The sequence below is a fragment of the Anguilla anguilla genome, chromosome 18 (genome assembly GCF_013347855.1).
Source record: "Anguilla anguilla isolate fAngAng1 chromosome 18, fAngAng1.pri, whole genome shotgun sequence".
Taxonomy (NCBI): domain Eukaryota; kingdom Metazoa; phylum Chordata; class Actinopteri; order Anguilliformes; family Anguillidae; genus Anguilla; species Anguilla anguilla.
In genome coordinates this window covers 21,631,405-21,650,825 of record NC_049218.1, presented here as the reverse complement: position 1 = coordinate 21,650,825, position 19,421 = coordinate 21,631,405, and the positions used below count along the sequence as shown (strand labels likewise).

Here is a 19,421-nt window from a genome sequence, read left to right as displayed (position 1 = left end):
TGCTATCCATGCATAAGTGCACCATCGTCACCCAATGGACAATGACAGAATCATCTATAGCACATGTGAATAAAATCTGACAACAGAAGAAGACAGTATGGCCACGCCGTCCTCGGAAGGGGAACCGCGTATTTCGTCACGGGCGCCGCCGACTGCGAGAGTCTCTGGCCTCCTCCGTACAGGTGCGCTCAGGTTCCAGCAGGGCTGGGAAATCCCCTCTGACATTAATTAGCTCTTACATCAGCCCAGCGCTGCCTGCCTCCCCTGCTCCTCGCCTCACGCGTGGAGACGCACGCTAAATCACCAGGGCGTATCGCGAGCGCCCTGCTGGAGCCCACGCACCCGTCTCCAACACGCCTCAGTTTCCTGAGTCACGGGCACTGGGCTTCATCACTGTTTTTTCCATATATATGTATATATATATATATATATGGAATAATAATAATCAAAGTCAAACAAAAAATACAATTATGGGCAGGAGCGCAGGAGAGATTTTTGAAGCGGGGGGGACCAAAATGTGAGCAAAAGAAAGGTCTCAACTTTTAAGCTTATACAACTACCCCGATCCGGGGGGGCGGATAGGGGTCCCTATGAAACTGGGGGGGACGTATTCCCTCCCCCCCGCCCCCCCCCCCCCCCCCCCCCGCCCCCCCCGCCATCTGCGTCCCCTGATCCCCTGATTATGGGTGTTGTTTGTTGCTAAATTTTCAAAGGCGAGATTAAATGTGTCAAAGCAGAACTGAAAAAAGCAGCCAATCAGGCGACGGAGGTTTCTGCTCTGTCATTACCGAGGGCTGCTTTGGATGGGTGTCAGGAGCTGGTCTGGGGCCGTGGGCGGCTGGAGGGCGTGCAGTGGGTGGGTGACAGACGTGCTGAAAGGTCACGAAGAGACCGGAGCCTAGAGCCACCCACGCAATGACATCACGCCTCACCTCTGCATCGGCTCCCCTAACCGGGCACAAGAGGAACAGGTTAACATGGGGTAAACGCAAGGGTTTCACACCTCCCTCATAATCTAACTGCCCCCCACACACACACACACAGACACTCTCACACACACACTCACACACAGACACACTCACTCACACTCTCACACATATGCACACACACACACACTCACACACAAACACGCACACACAAACTCACACACGCACGCACACACAAACACACTCACTCACACTCTCACACACACACGCACATACCACTTCCTTTTCCCTCAATGCAATCATAATCTTCACTTCTGCTTTTTACTAACAGAAACAAAAGTGCACTATTCTGTACACACAGCCGACTGATTTTATAAATATCCAGCCTGTAGTCTAGCCTAACATAACCCTCCGCCCATATACAGTATTCTCATATTGGTGCCCATTACACAAAAAGCCAAAGACATTTTGTGTGTGCTACATGTGTACTTGTCTGTGTATACCTGAGTACATTTATCCATGCTGGTTTACATTTTTACAACCATTTCATTGTATTATGCTTTGACTCAGTTGAATCAGGCATTGTTTGGCTGTATTGGTACAGCCCCTAATTTCCAAAAACAATGTGATGTGTAGGGGTCTGTAAATCATTAGCTTTCTGTTTTGGCACCACCCTAAAGTTATACGGTGCGTCTGACTTATTTGCCATTTGGCTAGCATTCAGAAACACAGCTCTACACTTAATATGATCCCTTAAGCAGTGGGTTGGCACCCTCTAGTGGTGCCTTAAAGTACACCATTTTTTTGTCTGCACTGCATAGGTACAGACCAGACCTGGGTCAAATACATATTTGTTTCGGATGCAAATACTTTCTGTGCTCTATTGATCTTGCCTGGTGTAACAAAGCCTGCCAATATGACCAGAAGGCGGGGTTTGCACTTTTTGAGAGTATTTCATTGGTTCCAATTCACCAGACAAGATCAGTAAAGCATAGAAAAATATTTGAATCCAAAGCAAATACGTATTTGACCCAGGTCTGGTAGAGATACCACTACAGCCTAATGTCAAAATGCTCTCCAAGTTTGGTAGTGTGTATTACAAAGGATCTCAAGACTTAGCTTCTCCTCTGACCCTCTATGGCTCTGAGGAGAGTTTGCCTCTGTATATGTTCAACAGTACTCTGCAACCAAGGATCTGATTTTAGCGCCATCACTAGCCCACCCTACATCTCTGACCTCTGTAGGATCGCATTGTCTTTAGACAATATGTATGGACCTTAGATTCAAACCAATAACCATGAACCATATCCCAAAAACAAATCTCATCTTATCAGTGCTTTGTAGCAGTCATGGCTGCCCTGCTAACCGTTGGCCATGTCTGTGTAAAAACAAATTCAGATAAAAAAAGAGCGCATTCATTTGTTTTCAAATGGTACAGTATCTCTCACCATATCCATGTAAAATAATGATTCAAAATGGCCCCTACAGTATCTCTGTGGTTGGAGTCTGATGAACAGTCAGATTTAATTCTTACCTCATACAGTCAAAGAATAAACCAACAACACTTCTAAAAACGATAATCTCTTCTCTTCCGTACTATCCATTTTAATTTGTGGAAATAAACAAAAAATCATATTTGAATTGGACATTAACTTTTATTATTCACAAGTATATCAATGAATAAATCTTTTTTATATGTAAGACATGGGTTGCCTTGGTTGACCATGCAAGTTGAATGTACTCAAATCTGAAATTTTGTTTCACCTTACAACATCATATGGGTATAAGATACAGGGCAAAGAGCAATATTTATATTAGCATGTTTTGTTTTATCCAGAATGTGATTTACCACTGAATAAGTCTTACTAGGCCTAGATTTTAATGGCTTATAGCTTCAAAAACTCAAGAGTTAATGTATCAGCACATATACATTATAGCTTAAATGATCATACATATGGCCAGACAGAAGCAAAGAAATATACAGTATTGCTTGCTTTACTGTAATTGTACATTTGATTACAGAGGCAGCCATCTTTCTCTGTGTATCCGTTTTCTTGAAATACAGCCATAGCGAAATATGAATGCAAATTATGATATGGAGACTAGTTGGCCTACACTAATTTGAAAAGTGAAACCACTGCAGGCAGAAGCACACTCAGTTTGCAGGCAGTGATTGGTTCTGCCCCTCAAGAAATCCTCCACGAGACGACAGATGAAATCGGGTTTTGACGCGCGCCGAGCAGACAGCGTTCCCGACAGCGACCGCACAGGAGACAGGATTTAGTATATCTGGGCTACGTGAAGAAAGGGGAGAAGAGCGCATTGATAGGTGGAGTTTTTTTTTTCCGAAAGGCACCGTCTTCATAGCGTTCCCAATCCCACATCCGCCGGGTTTTTCCTCATTTCGGAATGTGCAGCTCGCTCATCAGTGCCAACAGCCGGTCCTGTGGCAAAGGGGGGGGGGGGGGGGGGGGGGGACGAGCGGCGTGTGAATGTCAGGGCTTCGCCGTGATGAATGGAGATTACGCCGGGGATCCTCTCTTTACCTGCTGTGTCAGCTGTTTGCAAAACTTCCTGCAGAAGCGCTGGAGCTCCTCCACGGTTTTCTCTCTCTCTATGAGCTGCAAGGCCTTCTCCTCCACCGCCATCTCCAGGGACTGACAGTTGGTACACTGAGTAAAGAGGAAAAGACACGGCGCACAGCCAAGTGTCAACTGAAGTTCCTTAAGAGCCAGGCACGCGCTGATTTTCCTTCCAAAAATTCACCTGACATAATTGGTTCAACCTGTCAAGTCGTCATCTGAATCTACAAATACACTTTTTTGAGACTCCCCCACTTCCTATTACACATAGTCAAACACAGTTCATCTGTCAGTTTTAATTTTGTGTTTCTTTATCTGAAATCAAAGTTTCATTTTGATCTGGAGGCCTACTGAAAAATACCACTTCTGGAGCTTTTTGTCTCTTAAGCTGACTCTCTAGAGCAGCGATTTCTCCTCTCAGTGTGGCATTCTCCTTCTGTACCTCTTGAAGTTGCTTCTGACGGTTCCTGACAGTGAGGAAGAGGAGCCAAGAGGCACAGTTCCCCAGTCAATTTCATGTTTAATTAAATGACTTGATGGCTAATATTACATTCCACTTTGCAGTGTCACTGATCTAATGAAAAAAAATAATGGATACCTAGATTTCTCCTGAATGCCATCAGCCATATTTTGCTTCAGCTTGCCAATTTTTTCCTCAAGGAGTATCCTCTCCGACTCCATCTCTGTCTTCAAGTTAGCGAGGGTCTGGTTGTGCTGTGGAAAAAGTTCAAGGGTACTTTTCAATGCATAATGTGAGTGTTGCACAGAATTCCAACAGTCCCAATCAACCAGTCAACCTGGATAGATGTTGTGGTGAAATCACTGTCACTCATAAATCTTACAGCACCTGCAGTTTCAGCTCTCTGATTGTGCATTCATAATTGGCACACAACCCATAGTGCATTTGCAGGGCTGGCATCTCTGTGTCCTCCTGTACGGCTTTAGGCTGACTGTGAACTTTCCTCTGAATTTCCATTTCTCTCCAATACTCTGCATTCTGCACCTGGAGAACATTGGGTAGTGCACAGATACAGACCTTGCACCTTGTTTCAAACTTTTGTTAAACAAACTATTAATACAGTAACCACGACCCTCCCCACAATAACTCTCAGAGCAGACTACAACTTTTACCTGGTTGGATTTATCATAGACGTATTTCTTGCTCTTAGGTACTTTAGTGGCCAAGCTAGGCCTGGACTCCACCTTCCGGTCACACACAGCATGCCTAGCCTGGTGCCTTGGGACTCCTGTACTAGTCATTTTACACTGTCCAGCTTTTCCCACCACTGTTAAATCACCGTGGTCCAATAATCCGATGGACCCATCCCACGTAACGTTATAATTCTTATTGTTATATCTATCAGACAGCATATCTACTAATCTTGCCCCTCAGAAGTGTTAATGTTTCCAGGAAAAATAAAGCGCGTTTTCACTATCCTTCGTGTTAGTCTGCTTGCAATTAGCTTTCTATCTTAAATACCAATTTTGCCTATTTTCAATAGAAAAATAAAATTACTTGCTAATAAGCCCATTTGCGTTAACTGTAGCAGGTCATGACATTTAACTTAAACAGCAGATACTCTGAAGCTAATTATTAGCTAATATTTCATCATGATTTCAGGTTTGCAAACTACCTAGAAAGCTTCTGCTTGTTACTCGAAAATACACTCATCTGCCTGACTCATTAAACCTTCTGTATCAACCTTAAAACTCAGACTATAGCTAGTTTAACATTTGCCAGCAAGATTTCATGTAAAATAATGTTTCAAATGATACAGCCTCTACCGCTGACAGAGCATACTGGTGGCCTTGACCCTTACTTAGGCAAAATATATACGTTAGCTAGAAAGTAGCTAGTTAGCTATCAGTTCTTTATTAGCTAGCTAGCTAGTATCCTGGGTCAAACTAGTAACTACATCTAAGGCAACTTCCAGCAACTTATTTTGGTGTGAACTCCAAATCGATTACATTAGCTATTTATCTGAATGAAAACCAGAAACCGCTAGCATGCGACATAATAAAACTACGACATTGTAGCTTACTGGCTAGCTACCGGATATATTCAAACAAAACAATCGCTTTCATCACGTTAACGACCGAACACATTGGAGCTACTGTTGCCTAGCAACGGCGACGCCTTGCTGCACCTGCACTGCGGCACCGGAAGGGAACAGGTCGACAGCACCGGCTGCCCTCCCCCGACTCTGATTCGGTGACTGGACGTTTTCTTGCGGTGACTAGAGGTTGTCCCATCACGATGTCCTATGATGATTGGGCTGTTTATCAGTCCATCATATCGTCTCATTGTCATGTCAAATTGATTGAATAGTGGGGTGTAGGTGGATAGCCTGGATGCTGCAGAATGCTGGAATGAAAGTGGAGTACTTGAGATGCGAATCTCAAATTCACCAAACTAGAGAAATCGCTAGCTTTGCATCATCTAGCTAAATGCAGTTTTGTTGTATAGAGTTCAGTTATGAACAGTCAGCTAGCTAGTTGGCTATTTAAGTAGCTAGCTAACTAAGGGAATTACTTAAAAAGCTGTATATTTTGTAGTTAGCTATAGTGTTATAAAGCATCATAAAGAAGAGGAGCATCAGCACGAAGATAAATATCCAGGCATAGTTAAGTAAAGGATATGTACTGCGCATGGTTAACCTTAGGTTATCCAAAAATATTTAGATTCCTCTGATCAATCAATAGTCAATCTCTGTAATTTTATTGTGTGCATGTTTTTCTTTTTCTGGGGTCGTTCGCCTGGCTGATTAACGATTGCTGAAGAGGCACTTGAGGAATTAACAGGGATTATTTAGATAGCTAGGCTAACTGTTGTGGCTAATACCAGCTACGTTACTTTGTTTCCTGGGACACGCACTGGAACTGGGACAGCACAGCGAATGAGCGACAAAGCTGGCTGGCTAGCAGTACACCAGCAGATTAGATGACCGCAAACCTATGAATGTTATGGTTTACAAATATCGCGACTGATGTGTATAATTATTCATTCAGGATTGTTATAATGTATTCATTACTGTAACTTAGTTTATCTAATGTAAACGGGCACAATAGTTAGGTTACATTTTGTAGTTTGGGCATGTAACGTTACCAAAGCATTGCTGCTACAGGGGAGCATGCTCACTTGTTTTACTGAGCTATGATATAATAAATGACCATCTGACAGAAAGGTAAATTCAGGGCGGAAAATGGTATGGTTGTAGAAAGATCGGCATTGGCCGGGTGACGGTTGTTTCAGAGCCAGGTCAAAGCTCGTTCAACTGTGAACCAGAACAGAAAAATACTGGAATGAATAGCCAGTGAAACATTTTTTTTACCTATAATATTCCCTTTGGCTACTTGTAAGTGTACAGTGTTGAAAAAAGTACATATGATAGCCTCTTCCACGGAAATGAAAATTAAAAAAAAAAAAATTCCTGTGGCAAAATTGTTAATATTGCACAGTACAACTGTGTAGTTCCCATACTCTGAAACGTTTAGGACACAATTGCACTCTGAATATGCATAATCTAATTCGTTTATTTACCATAATTGAAATCCTTATGAAGCAGAGTGAGATTAATGGGGACGGTGCATTTTGTGAGAAAAAGCGTTGACAGGTGATTAAAGAAATATCCCCTTACATCTCTCACTGAACTGGTTCTTTTTTCTGATCATAATTGCACCGTTTCCAAAGCATTTCTTGCTCCGGCTGTAAATATTAGAATATTAAAGTTATGTCTCTCTTTGTAGAAATGAGCCGTTTCTGCTCCATCAACAACAATTTTCCGTACGATAACAACATCCTTGTCCTGGACATGGTTTTGAGTTCGCTCTGGGGAGTTGCACAACCGATTGACTGGGAGAACATCTCAAGGCTTGTTCCTGGCTTTACTCCTAAAGAGGTAAAACGCTGCCTTTCTATACCAGATTGCATGAGTGCCGAGTTTCTCCTGACACAAAATCATTAAATATAGTCTAAAATAAACTTTTACTTTTATTCATATCACAGAGAATTTTGTCCAAACTGAAGGCCGTAATTTTAGTCAGCAGTGTAGTATAATGGGAAGGAAACTGGCCTTGTAACCTGAAGGTTTGATTCCCGGGTAGGACACTGCCGTTGTACCCTTGAGCAAGGTACTTAACCTGCATTGCTTTAGTATTTATCCAGCTGTAAATGGATGCAATATATAAATGAATGCAATAAATGCTATGTAAAAATTGTGTAAGTTACTCTGGATAAGAGCATCCTGTAATGTAATGTTAATAATACCATTTGGATATAACTAGGGTTGCTAAATGCACAAGAACAGAGCAGCCAGAAGCACTTTGCACTACATCAGTGGTATTAAGCACATGAATGCACCGTGTTGACACATTGTTCTTAGTAGTAATAAAAGAAAGCAAGATGGATGAATTGATAATTGTTAAAAGGGAAATTGCTGTAACTGTTACTTTAATTTGTAGGCTTAGGTTCAAGTTCTCTTTAAGAATCTTTAAGTAAATGCGTTTCCCACTGGTTTGAGTTCACATTGTTTCAGAGCAGAGTAAGAGATACCATTGAGAGTACATGCCATACAGTTGTCACCATTTAAAAAAATGTTTTACCCAGTGTGCCCGGAGGTTCGAGGAGCTGAAGAGCAATGGGAGCTTCCCCACCATGGACGAGCAGTGCAACTCCCTGACCACCGGGGGCAGCTCGCCCTCAGAGTCGAGCCACGCAGGGTTCTCCGGGGACGCTGGGGATTCGGGGCCCTGTCCCAGTAACATCTCAGTAATGGGTAAGGCTTCTGCGGGCCGCTGCTAGCATTGGCATCACCACCACGGGCCGCTGTGCCATTAAACTTCGGAATCCCCTCGATATGCAGGCACGCTGGCCGTACAGGCCCTCCTCTGTAGTTTGTGACAATGGTAACTGGTGACTTCAGGGTCTCCTGCATCTGTCCTCACAACTCCATGGAAAATGGCTCACTTGTGTGCAGCACTTGGGCTGTAGATTTTCTGGCAGCTTTTCTTTAATTTGAGGCCAGTGATCATTATAACACGGTGACTCAAGGGCCTCTTTTTGTCACTGTTAATATTTAAAGTTGACATTTTAGTCATTTGACACGTGTTGCACTACAGAAGATGTTGGCAGATTATGATTTCAGATACTTGATAAACAGTGCCTTTGAGTGTTATTTCGGATGTGTCCTTGTAATGTCTTTTTCTGATTGGTCTCAGGTGTGAACGTCACGCACTCTGGTGGAGGTGAGGCAGCGGAGAACGAGAGCGCTGTCGTCGCCAGAGAAGGAGGGTGCGTCGACAGCACGAAAGGGTACAAACGCACCCGAAACCATTCAACCTTAATGTAGAAAACTCTCATTCAGTGAATGTACTGGGTCACTACCGTAAGAGTTTACTCCCACCTCTTTTATCAGCGGTTAATACCATTGAAACTGCGATTATTTGTACTAAAATCGATTTGTCACCTTTTTTCTTTCGGTATTTTACAGTTGTTTTCTGACTTAGCATCACAGGTTATTACCGTGTCCAATTTTTTATCCTCCCAATAACTAAGTCTGACTCATTCTTTCCCCTTTTGATAGTCCCAACATGGTGATCCATGTCTGCGACGAGCCAAAGGACCAAAGAAGGGACTTCCTGTGTCCACGGGACCTGCTTGTGACTGAGATGAAGTACTTTGCGGCCTACCTGTCTGTGGACGCCCAGCGTTGGGAGGAAGTGGACATCTCGGTTCACTGCGACGTCCAGATCTTCGACTGGCTCATGAACTACGTCAAGAGAAATGCCGAGACCGAGGAGGGGAGCGACAGACCCAAGCTCGGTAAGGGCCTCCCGGCCTCTCTGAAAACGTGCGCTTAAATTTATCACGTGACCGTCCCTGACGTTGAGCCATACGCGCTCAGGCCGTCACTTGCGGGTGTTCTTCGGTGGCGCGTCGTTCTCTCTTCTCGTCCTATTCTGTGGTGAGTGGTTGTGCGTCGGCAGTTGTTCCTGGCAGCGTGTTACGGTGTTACGTGGTGTGTGTTTGTTGGTTTCAGAACCCAGCAATGTGGTCTCAATCCTGATCTCCTCCGAGTTCTTGAAGATGGATTCATTAGTAAGTGTTGTGCTGTGAGCTGGGGGCGAACGTGTTGTCTGTACTCTGGCATGACGCATGCATGGGGGTTTATCGTGAACGTTTCAGTGTAAAGTTCTCCTGTTTACTCACAAGAGGCAGGACATTGTCCTAACGTAGGCCACAGCTGCTAGAATGGCTAGTCATGTTGTGTTTTTTTGAGTCGAGGCTCTGATCTTTATGAAATGGCGAGTGAAGAGCACACACACTAGTCCTGATTCACAGTCTGTCCTGTGTGTGTTTGGGTTTCCTCAGGTGGAAGAATGTATACAGTTCTGTCACAAGAACATGAGTGCCATTGTGGTGACACCGTGCAACATGAACTGCATCAACAACAACCTGGCAACTCGCATCGCTGACCTCTTCACTCACAACGAGGCAGACGATATCAAGGACAAAAAGGACAAGTTCAAAAGGTAGCAAGCAGTACATTCATCTAGTCCAGTTTCTGTTTTGTCACGTGTAGTTTCCATTGATTAATCATGTGGTTAGACTACAGGTTAATCGCTGCACTCTTCATTAGTGGCAGCCTTTGCACACAGATGGTACTGTATGGATGTGATCAAAGTTGTTCATCTCTGGTAATTAGGCTTTCCGTTTCCACTGATGTACGCGAGACTCAGTTGTCTCAATGGGAAAGACTTTGCTCTAAAGTATCATATAGTTTATTCCTGTTTTCCAAGTGAATCGTTGTGATGTTATTTCCTCCTAGCAAATTATTTCAGAAGAAAATAGAGAGGCTTTTTGACCCGGATTACAAGAATCGCGATTCGCCCGGGAATGCCGCGACCCTATACAGGTGAGTGAGATCGCGGGTTTGAAATTAATGAGCGCCCATTTCATGTGTCCAACTGACTGCACGCGCTTGCCTTCGCAGGTGTGGTCTGTGCAATAAAGTTTTGACCAAAGAGACGGAAAGGAAAATCTCCTGCATCCCAGGGAAAATTAACATCGACCTTCATGGAAACATCATATACACTCACACCAGGTACTGTCTCCAGTGTGCGAAAACCCCACCATAGGGAAGAACTCTATTAATGCCTGAGATATTGAATTATTATGGAGTGTTACAGATATTACTGAGGGCTAGGTGGTTTCTCTGACAAATACGTGCACAGAAAATGTGTTGAATAAAATTGAATTGAATTAGTTTATTCAATGTTTTGCCCTTTTTTTCTTTTCTTTATTCGCTATGAAGGCATAAGAACTGGGATGTCCATGACTACCTGAACAGCCTCTATGAAGAGCTCAAATCCTGGACCCTGGTCTACTGGAGGATCTGGGGAACCATAAACTCCCTCACGTGCTCTTGCTGCGGACAGGTGGGCAGAGTGATGCGCGGGAAACTAGCGGAAGTTTAATTTAGTCGATGAGTTCTACTTGTGCAGACCTGTACCTCACCTCTAACCTGTCAGTACACCCTTAGCTGGATGTCCTGAAGCATGGTGGTGCCATGATCAGAAATGAGAATCAATTTGAAGTGAAGCTCATTTGTCTCCCATTTCTGTGGGATAAATAAGCATGTGGCAGTGTAGCCTAATGTCTGGTCTGAATAATTGATTAAATGTATTTGATTGATTTTGATTGCTTAGCTAATTGAGAAATTTACTCGGCGACTTGGTCGGGTACGGGGGCGGGGTTGAAGATGGAGGAGGAGACTTCTTTGGTTGTAAACACATATAGTATGCCTTTAAGGCCACAAATCGGCATGAAAACCAGAAACAGATGCGGCTTAGCCCACCTCTGCTGTGTTTATGCTGTGTAAGCGATAAATGCGTGTATAAATGAACCTATGAGTTTTGAAGGTAATGTTCTCGTATATAGTACGAAGGTGATGTATCTCGTATGTATTATATTTTATTGAATAAAGATGTGAGTGAAATTAGGATTTTAAAGCGAAGTTAAGAAATAAAGCTTTTGTTCTTGGTAGGTGTTTGTATGCTCAGAGCTGGCACAGTGCAGATACCACCCTGAAGAGGTGCTTTATTCTGGCATGGAGACAGAGCTGGGCTGTCACGGGACGGGACTGTACCCCTGCTGCAGCCAAAGGGTGCTGCGTTTCGACCCCGCCTGCGTGCCCAAGGTGAGGGGGCACACACGAGACTCTCACTCATCTCACGTATGGACACAGCACCTCAACAAACGCTTACAGCTCCATCACTTTAGCTGTGAAGGTAGCAAATCTTGAGCATGTAATGAGTTGTAATGTGTGTGTGTGTGTGCTTGTGTCTGAAGGGCTGTAAGGTAAAGGACCACTTGGTGAGCCCAGCAGACAGTGGAGGGTGTGAGGACCCCCAACTGAGCTCGGCTCAGACCAGGCTGCTGAACGACCTGCTGCTGCACAGGGACGCTGTGTGTGTGCCCGCCGGACCCCTGCCAGAGGGGTAAGAGAGCAGCCTGCCGTCACCACACCCGGCTCCCCCACAGAGCCTCAAGGACTCAGCCGCACTTAGCTCACACGTCACTGCTACAGTCTGCCACTGCGGGCCAGCGTGCCTTTTTCATGATCGGTTATGACGGGCAGGACTCTTCCACCGGTCCAAGGCTCGGTCAATGTGTGTCACCATGGTGACCCCTGCGTGTTGTTTGGGGGGGGGACAGGAACTCAGAGGCGTCTGTGGGAAACGGGCGCCCCCAAGACTGTGACATTCTGCTGGATCCGGGAGTCCTGGGGTCACAGAAACCATGCGAGGTCACTCCCGTGAGTTCACGTCGCGTTACTGTGTGTGGTAACAGGACACGCACCCCTCACGTGTAAATTACACACGCATGTATTAGATATTGTGTGGCATATACACTGCTAAACTGATGACCTGGATATGGACAATATCATGCATAAGCTGAGTAGTTGTTATCTGAGTATACAGGATTTGTTCTGCATGGAGAAGTTTTTGGTGTGCACCAAAGCAAAATTAGTGAGCACCAAAGCGGAAAAAAAGGGAAAACAGGAAATTCAATGCAAACAATGTGGGATGACCCTACATGCAACTGCGAGTGTTAGTCCAATGATGGAGAGAGCACCCAAGACCTTTTCATGCCAGGAAAAGCCCTGTTACATAATGAAAAATGTGAGATGTCTTCATAATTTACTTGTTTCTCTCTTGTTTTTTTTGCAGTTTTCACTGTTGAGAAATTGGGGTCTTCAGCTGGTATGATTCATGTTTTAATATAACAAACTAAATTATGCAAATGCATGTTCACTGGCTTTCAAAGTTAATTATCTCCACGTATAGAAATGCTTACCTGTACTGGGCAGGGTTTTTTAGCTGAGCTGCACAGGTCAGATTTGGCTTGTGCCAGTACATCATTTTACATTCTGAGCAGCAGTTTCTCTTTCTTTGAGGTCTATGAAGTTGTAGCTGTGTGGATTTGTATGATCTTTCTGGCTATGAGTCCAGCGGAGGGCCTGACAGGTTGTCTGTGTCTTCCTGAAGAGACAGCAGGCCCTGTTATCGGAGGATGAGGAGTACACCACAGGCTCAGAGGTGACTGAAGATGAGGTCGGAGATGAGGAGGAAGTCGCCAAGAAGCAAGGTCAAGGGTCAAGGGTCCAGTTTGTTCTGAAGTGCAACGATTTATTGTGCCTCTATGCTGTTTTAGCTTTTCTTCTTAAATATGGCAGTTTTAATTAAACACATTCACAAAGCACAGCACAGCCAACCACATTCACTTGAGATACGGTTTGTCCAATTCCAAACCAAATGAAAAATATTGGAGGAACTGTCTTTCTTTTTAACTTTGCTGATCTTTACCTGATTTTTAAATTTTAATATAATGTGTCGTTGTAATTCCTGTCATATATCTGAATATTGCAGTGAGCCTTTTGTAAGGGTGTCCTCCTGTACAATCATTACAGGTGCGAAAAAGGCCAAAAAATCGAAAAGACCCCTGAAGAGGCAGGTGTCATCCCCAAATTTTCAGAGGAAAGAGAAGACAACGGAGAAGGTGACTGATCGTGTTCCCTGTGTCTGAGGGCTTATAATTTGTGGATCAGATGACCCTTACGTCATGTGGATGGGCTGTAGTGGTGTCACAGTGAGAGAGGAGGAGCCGTGCAGATTAGCATAGCATCCGCTTAGGAACGATTAGAAGAGAAATCCCCATTCAAGCAGGCTGTGAAGAGGACTACTTGCATGTTAGTGTTACAGTGAGCTTGTCTGCGCTTGTGTGCTTACAGGCACCCACCCGAGACGCCTCTGCGTTCACGTGAGTTCATCTGCCCGTCTGCCTCTTCGGCCCCGCCCACGTCTGCATTCTCCAAACGTACTGCTTCATCTGTTTAAGTGCCCTCTTGGCCGTCCGGCTGTGCTTCATCCGCTCTGTTGTTCCATCATGAGAGCGTGAGCAGAATCAGCAACGAGCCAATCAGCACATGACTCATTCCCGCTTCCGTCAAACTCAGTTTCAAACAGTATAGAGATGCACTCTGTGATGAATCTATGATTTAATTACAAATAGAGAGCATGCCTTAGTGCACCACTAGGAAAAGTAAAACCTTCTTTATTTATGAATGCGTTTCTTCCATTGGGGATTCGCAACAAGATTTGGTGCTGCAGGTTAAGTGTTTTCTATACATTGTGACAATCAGGTTCCTTTTTTAGATTACTAATGAGTGTTTTATCCCCAAAGAGTGAGCCTTCAGAAGAGTAAATGGGACAGCTCACGCTCCATGCGCTACAACCAGGACGCCCAAAGAGAAGAAGGTACGATCACATCACACGTCCCAGTCACGTGGATATACTTACGCACAGTATGAGCTCATTAACTTGTTACCGTCTCCAACTCTGAATCATGTTTATTTGTGTATGTGTGTGATGTGTGGTGTGTATGTGTGTGTGTCTTTCTGTCTGTCTGTCTTTCCCCAGATCAGCGACGGATGGTTGAAATAATCGGCCACCTCACAAAAATGAGATTTGGGGATGTGGACCAGAGCCGGTGGAAGGACACGACAGAAGTAGGTCTGAGGTGAAGCCAGAGCTCACGGGCGGTCGCCTGGAAACACAGTGCGTCTGATTCCACCGAGAAACTCGCCACGCGTTCAGACTGCGTCTCTCAGTGAAATATGACTGACTGCACTATTGCGTTCGGCTTTGGCTCCTGCCCGTGTTTTCGACATTTCCCCAAGCTTTTTGTTAACGTACCAGCTGTTGGGTTTTCAGTTTTCATGAGTGTCTGCGCGACGATTTATTCGGTGAGGGGGTTTTTATTGCAGCACGCGGGAGGGATCTACGCGAGACTGGAGACGCAGTTCAGGGCCTCCTATCAGAACTCCAGCCGACAGAACAACAGCTCAGAGAAGACCAGCAGGTAGACCCTGCCTGCGCTTTACTGCTTATTCAAATCCTCGTATCCTGATCGCTAACCTGGTGTATTTAAATGGAGTTGAAGTGCCATTGAGTACGATCCCTCTCTCTGTCTCCAGAGCCAAGGCACGCCTCACACAGGCTCGGCCAACCTAGAGGCTGCGGAGGAGAAGAGGAAGGGAGAAAAGGAGGAGAAAAACGGGTGGGGAAAACGAGCACGTTGATTGCACTGTGAAGCCATTCCCAGATCGGCGCCTGAAGCCCTTTCTGACCAGAAGCCCCTCCCCTTGCCTGCTCTTCTCCACCCCCCCCCCCCTCCATCCCACACCCCCCAGCTCAGGGCCCTGCATCAGCTTTAGCCTCACCCGGCACGACTCAGGTGACATGAAATCACCTCCACCTTACCTCCGTCAGCTGCCAGCTCAGTTACCATACAGCAGAGCAAACCTGCGTTATATGTGAGCTCCCTATGAAGATACTCATATAGCCCAGCTACTAACTTCTGCAGAGCTACAATATATTCCGCCTGGGCCAATCTGAAGTTAACTTAAAAGTGAAAAACTTTGGGATCCCTGCTTCTAATTTTAATCTTATTTATTCTCTTATTCATATTTATTCTTTATTAACACATAGGGATTTTGTTTCCTATAGCATTCTACATGCTCCAGTAAGTTCCTAGCAGGACTAACAGTTTTACCCTTAGACTATTTAAATGCCAACGACAGATTACGTATTGACCTGAAGTTATTATTATATGAATAATACTTCTTTACAGCTACAGCAACAGTATTTAACGTACGCAACGTAATGCACTCAAATTGCACTAACAGTACGATGAATAAAACTCCAAGTATGTGAACAGCAAGCTTGTGTATATTGGGTCTTGTTTGTAGTATATTCATTTTATTTTATAGGGAACATGAAATCAAGTTGTTTTGTCAGATACCCTCTAACAATGCTTTAATTTGCATATGAGTTGAAGATTAAGACTGATTTCTTTTCAGATAGATTGAAGTTGACAGGCTGTTCTGATACTATGCATACATTTTCGTTCATGACAGGGCCAAAGTCAGGTCCAAATTTTAGAGCAAACTTCTTTAAGACTTTGTGTGAAGATTGTTGAATTGGGGTGCTCCATGTTACAATCCTGCGTTTGCCTGACCGGCCAATACGCTGTGTCCAGTTCTTAGCTGGCCTGCTTGGTTTGCAATGGTGAGCAACCAATCGTATGAGCGGAACTATCGTCCTTCAGACGCTGTCAGTTCCAGTGAACATTTTGTTATATTTTTGTAATCTGAATAAACATGTAATGGCTTGAAGGGTGGAAGTGGCCTATTAAACAGGCAAGCAAGGCTTATTTTTAGCAGTGAGTGACACATTAAACTAAAAAAACACCGGACATGTCAACTATTTTAAGCTTTTAGAAGGTGGCACACAGTAGTATATGCTGGTCACCATACCATAGATAATAAATTCATATCTTTCAATGACAGCAGATTGATAGGCTGGGGCAGTCTGGGAAGATGTATTCTGCAGAAAGAAAATTGGCTTGCTCCGACAGTTTAAGTCTTGTCCATCAACGCTGGTAATGAGGTCTGCTCCGTTGGGGGTGGGGGGGTCAGAGCTGTTAGTGCTACTAGCATCACTGCATGTGGCTGTGGAGACCGATGCAGGATTCTATCATGCAGGCCTTTTGGGTGGGCATAACACTAGCTAGGAATGCATCCTAGATTATCAAATCCAAGGAAGGTGTTTCTTTAATTACGTTTTTGTTTAAACTCACTCCTAACATTGCATCACTTCTACATTCTATTAAAGCATCCAGTTCATTGCAGTCTCACTGAGAGCCTGTTACTGTGGAGCAGTCCAGGTTTGTTGATGATGAACTGAATAACGAAACGTGACTGGCTTTAGACGAGCTGAGTGACCTCATTTCTTTGCAGCCTCTTTTAAAACCCTTTGAGGCAAATTCACGGAATAGTTCTGAGTGTATCCATGGGGAAATGAGATGTATGATGTAGGAAAAGTAACTGAGGAGTGCAACAGCCCCCGTGCACATAGAGAAGGAAGTCTTGTAGCTCCGCATTCAAGAAAGGCTCAAAGACCTGCTAGTGTTCTTTCCTGGCACCTTGCTTGGATGTCTTGAATCGTGAGAACTCACTGGAATTCAAGTTCTCATGTTATACAGTAGGTGGCAGCATTGATCATGCCTGCGTGCTCAGGAAACATTTCCTAACTCTGCATCTAAACTGTGACAAGAAAATGTGGCATAAAATTAACCGCTTTGTGGTAGAACCCAAATCATTTTTTGCAAGGACTTAAACAACATGATACAAATGAATGGCTATAATTTTATCAGGAGTCTCATGGAGTTGCAATAGTAAATTCAATATTAAAAACAGTTGGATAACGTCAGCTCAATACGACAACATTAACAACACGCACGTGTGAGTGTATTCTAAGGTCCATCACGGACACAACAAGGGTGGAACCGAGGTGGATACTGTCTAATCCTGGGGGGGGGGCAAGTTCCTCAAAGTTAGGGCCAGAAAGAGTGCAAGATCCACAGACTCAACTGGAGCGTCTTTATAAAGGGCGGAGGCTCGGACAAGCATACTCACAACAACACTGAAAGAATCCACAAAACTGCTTAGGAGGCTACACCGTTTCCACAGATGCTATCCGGAGAAGTCTGAATGAACGAGACTCCAAGAAACGTGCATCCAGGAAAGCGAGACGATGCTTAAGCAATGCCAGAGGCACTCTCCCCTGCTGAGGTTGGTCCGTATCCAGCCCAAGATGGATGGCATCAAGTTATACTTTTGGCGACGATTCAATTAGATGTAGCAGATGCATCTTCATGTGATTAATTGCGGTGGGGTAAGCTTGTCCTCCATATCTGATTGATGGAATTGTGTCAGTAGAACACATACAAATATATCTTCACTTTATGCCTTTTAAATGACAATTTGTTCAGAGTGAATATGACACACATAAAATACATTTAATAAACTAAACTATTAACATTAAGACATTTTACTTTTACTTTAAACTCACCACTATAAAACTGAGTATTCATTAAGGGTTTATACATAATATGCATTGTATAAATCTTAATTATCTTGATAACGTTAGGAGAAAATGTTGTTCCAGAATGTTCTTTACCAGCATTTCAGACTGTTCTACAAAAAAGTTTTGCTTACATACAAATATCTGGGGGGGGGGGGGGGGGGGGGGGGGGGGGGGGCGGCGCAGTGGAGCTTAATGTTTAGGGAACTGGCTGGCCTTGCACCTCAAAGGTTATGAGTTTGACTCTCAGCTGGGGCCCTGTGGTTTTACCCTTGAGCTGGGTACTTGACCTGAATTGTTTCAGTAAATATCCAGCTGTATGAATGGAACTCATGTAAAAATACAGTAAGTGTAAATCCCGCTGAAAAACATACTAAATGCCCAAATATAATTTTTTTTTTTTTTAAATGAAAGCCTGTAACTGTCAGATGAATGTCCCTGGCCTGACTGGACATCCTCCTCACCCCTATACTGCCGACCAACTGGAACTCTGATGTCAACATGTTACCACTGTCCAGGCCTTTCAATCTCTTCACTGGTTTTCTAAATCAGAAATATTGCCATTTTAAATGGAAATACAGGTATAATGAGTTGCAGTTCGAACAGTTTCTTGCAAAGGCATTTACAGCACACTATCTCTCCCCAGGACACGGGCATAAGCTGCATTATATTACACATTCAGTGCTGAACAATATTGCACAGGGTCTTGCCAGTCACACTGAGCCTGGTTTCACAGAGCAAAAATGTGACAAAACAATATTTTTACAAAATATACATCAGACGGAAACACAACACTGAAAATGATTAGGCTTTTCACACACCCAAACACACATCTCTGATATGACGATGTCTAACAATGAAAGCTTTAGTCCACTATCAGGTCCAAATACATACGTGACTGGCGTGCACCATCAGATCTATTTTTAGAAAGTGAGTCGAGGCCAGACTGGCGAGCGTCCAGCGTTTCTGCGGTCAGTTCCGCAGCGCCTCGATGATCCCGTCCCCTCAGAGCGTCTGTTACACGCAGCTCGTGTTTCTGCCAGAGAGCCCGCGTCCCTCGAGTGGGTTTAGCGCCCGTTTCAGCCCGAGCCACGCGGTAATCGAAGCTGACCGCACACGGCCTGCGTTTGGGGTCCGGGGCCGAAAGCTGCACGCTCGGTCCAACTAGGCCGACTTAGTCCCACTCGCCATTTCGCAGCTGTACAAAGAACTTCTCTCTCAAGGGATGTGCGCGGGTTTTGTCAGACCAAATGTGCTCCATCTTTTATTCTTTTCTTCTTAAGCTGAACACCCCAAAAAATAAAAACAACCAGGAGAGAGAAAGAAAACTACTAGCTTCAGCCGTGGATTCCAAAACACAAACAGTAGTTACTTGTCCTAATGAGAGGTTTGTCCTAACGCCCCCATGGAACAGGAGGCAGGTGGT

General features: G+C 44.4%; 2 protein-coding genes across 4 annotated transcripts; one reads left to right on the top strand and one right to left on the bottom strand.

Annotated features, from left to right (window-relative positions):
* Nucleotides 1–3,269: 3,269 nt before the first annotated feature.
* On the bottom strand, nt 3,270–5,695 carry LOC118217755 (COP1-interactive protein 1-like). Of its 2 annotated transcripts, XM_035399756.1 has the most exons (6): nt 4,640–5,695; nt 4,356–4,511; nt 4,107–4,222; nt 3,870–3,975; nt 3,473–3,598; nt 3,270–3,370 (listed from the first exon to the last, which is right to left on the bottom strand). In XM_035399756.1, the coding sequence occupies exons 1-6, from the start codon at nt 4,877–4,879 to the stop codon at nt 3,326–3,328; spliced, it is 789 nt and encodes a 262-aa protein (XP_035255647.1). In that variant the 5' UTR covers nt 4,880–5,695; the 3' UTR covers nt 3,270–3,325. The 2 variants fall into 2 exon arrangements, 1 of the variants encoding a protein (XP_035255647.1); XR_004763285.1 differs by lacking the exon at nt 3,870–3,975 and having other exon boundaries at nt 4,640–5,692.
* Nucleotides 5,696–5,834: 139 nt separating this feature from the next.
* On the top strand, nt 5,835–15,791 carry kiaa1841 (KIAA1841 ortholog). 2 transcript variants are annotated; one of them, XM_035399754.1, is made up of 21 exons: nt 5,835–6,133; nt 7,256–7,407; nt 8,115–8,283; nt 8,726–8,798; nt 9,091–9,329; nt 9,547–9,605; nt 9,879–10,039; nt 10,336–10,422; nt 10,501–10,611; nt 10,822–10,945; nt 11,554–11,706; nt 11,859–12,007; nt 12,225–12,324; nt 12,740–12,772; nt 13,058–13,157; nt 13,480–13,568; nt 13,801–13,829; nt 14,253–14,326; nt 14,489–14,577; nt 14,836–14,930; nt 15,046–15,791. In XM_035399754.1, the coding sequence occupies exons 2-21, from the start codon at nt 7,258–7,260 to the stop codon at nt 15,080–15,082; spliced, it is 2,121 nt and encodes a 706-aa protein (XP_035255645.1). In that variant the 5' UTR covers nt 5,835–6,133; nt 7,256–7,257; the 3' UTR covers nt 15,083–15,791. The 2 variants fall into 2 exon arrangements, with proteins under 2 accessions (XP_035255645.1, XP_035255644.1); XM_035399753.1 differs by having other exon boundaries at nt 8,726–8,819.
* The last annotated feature ends 3,630 nt before the right edge of the window (nt 15,792–19,421 follow it).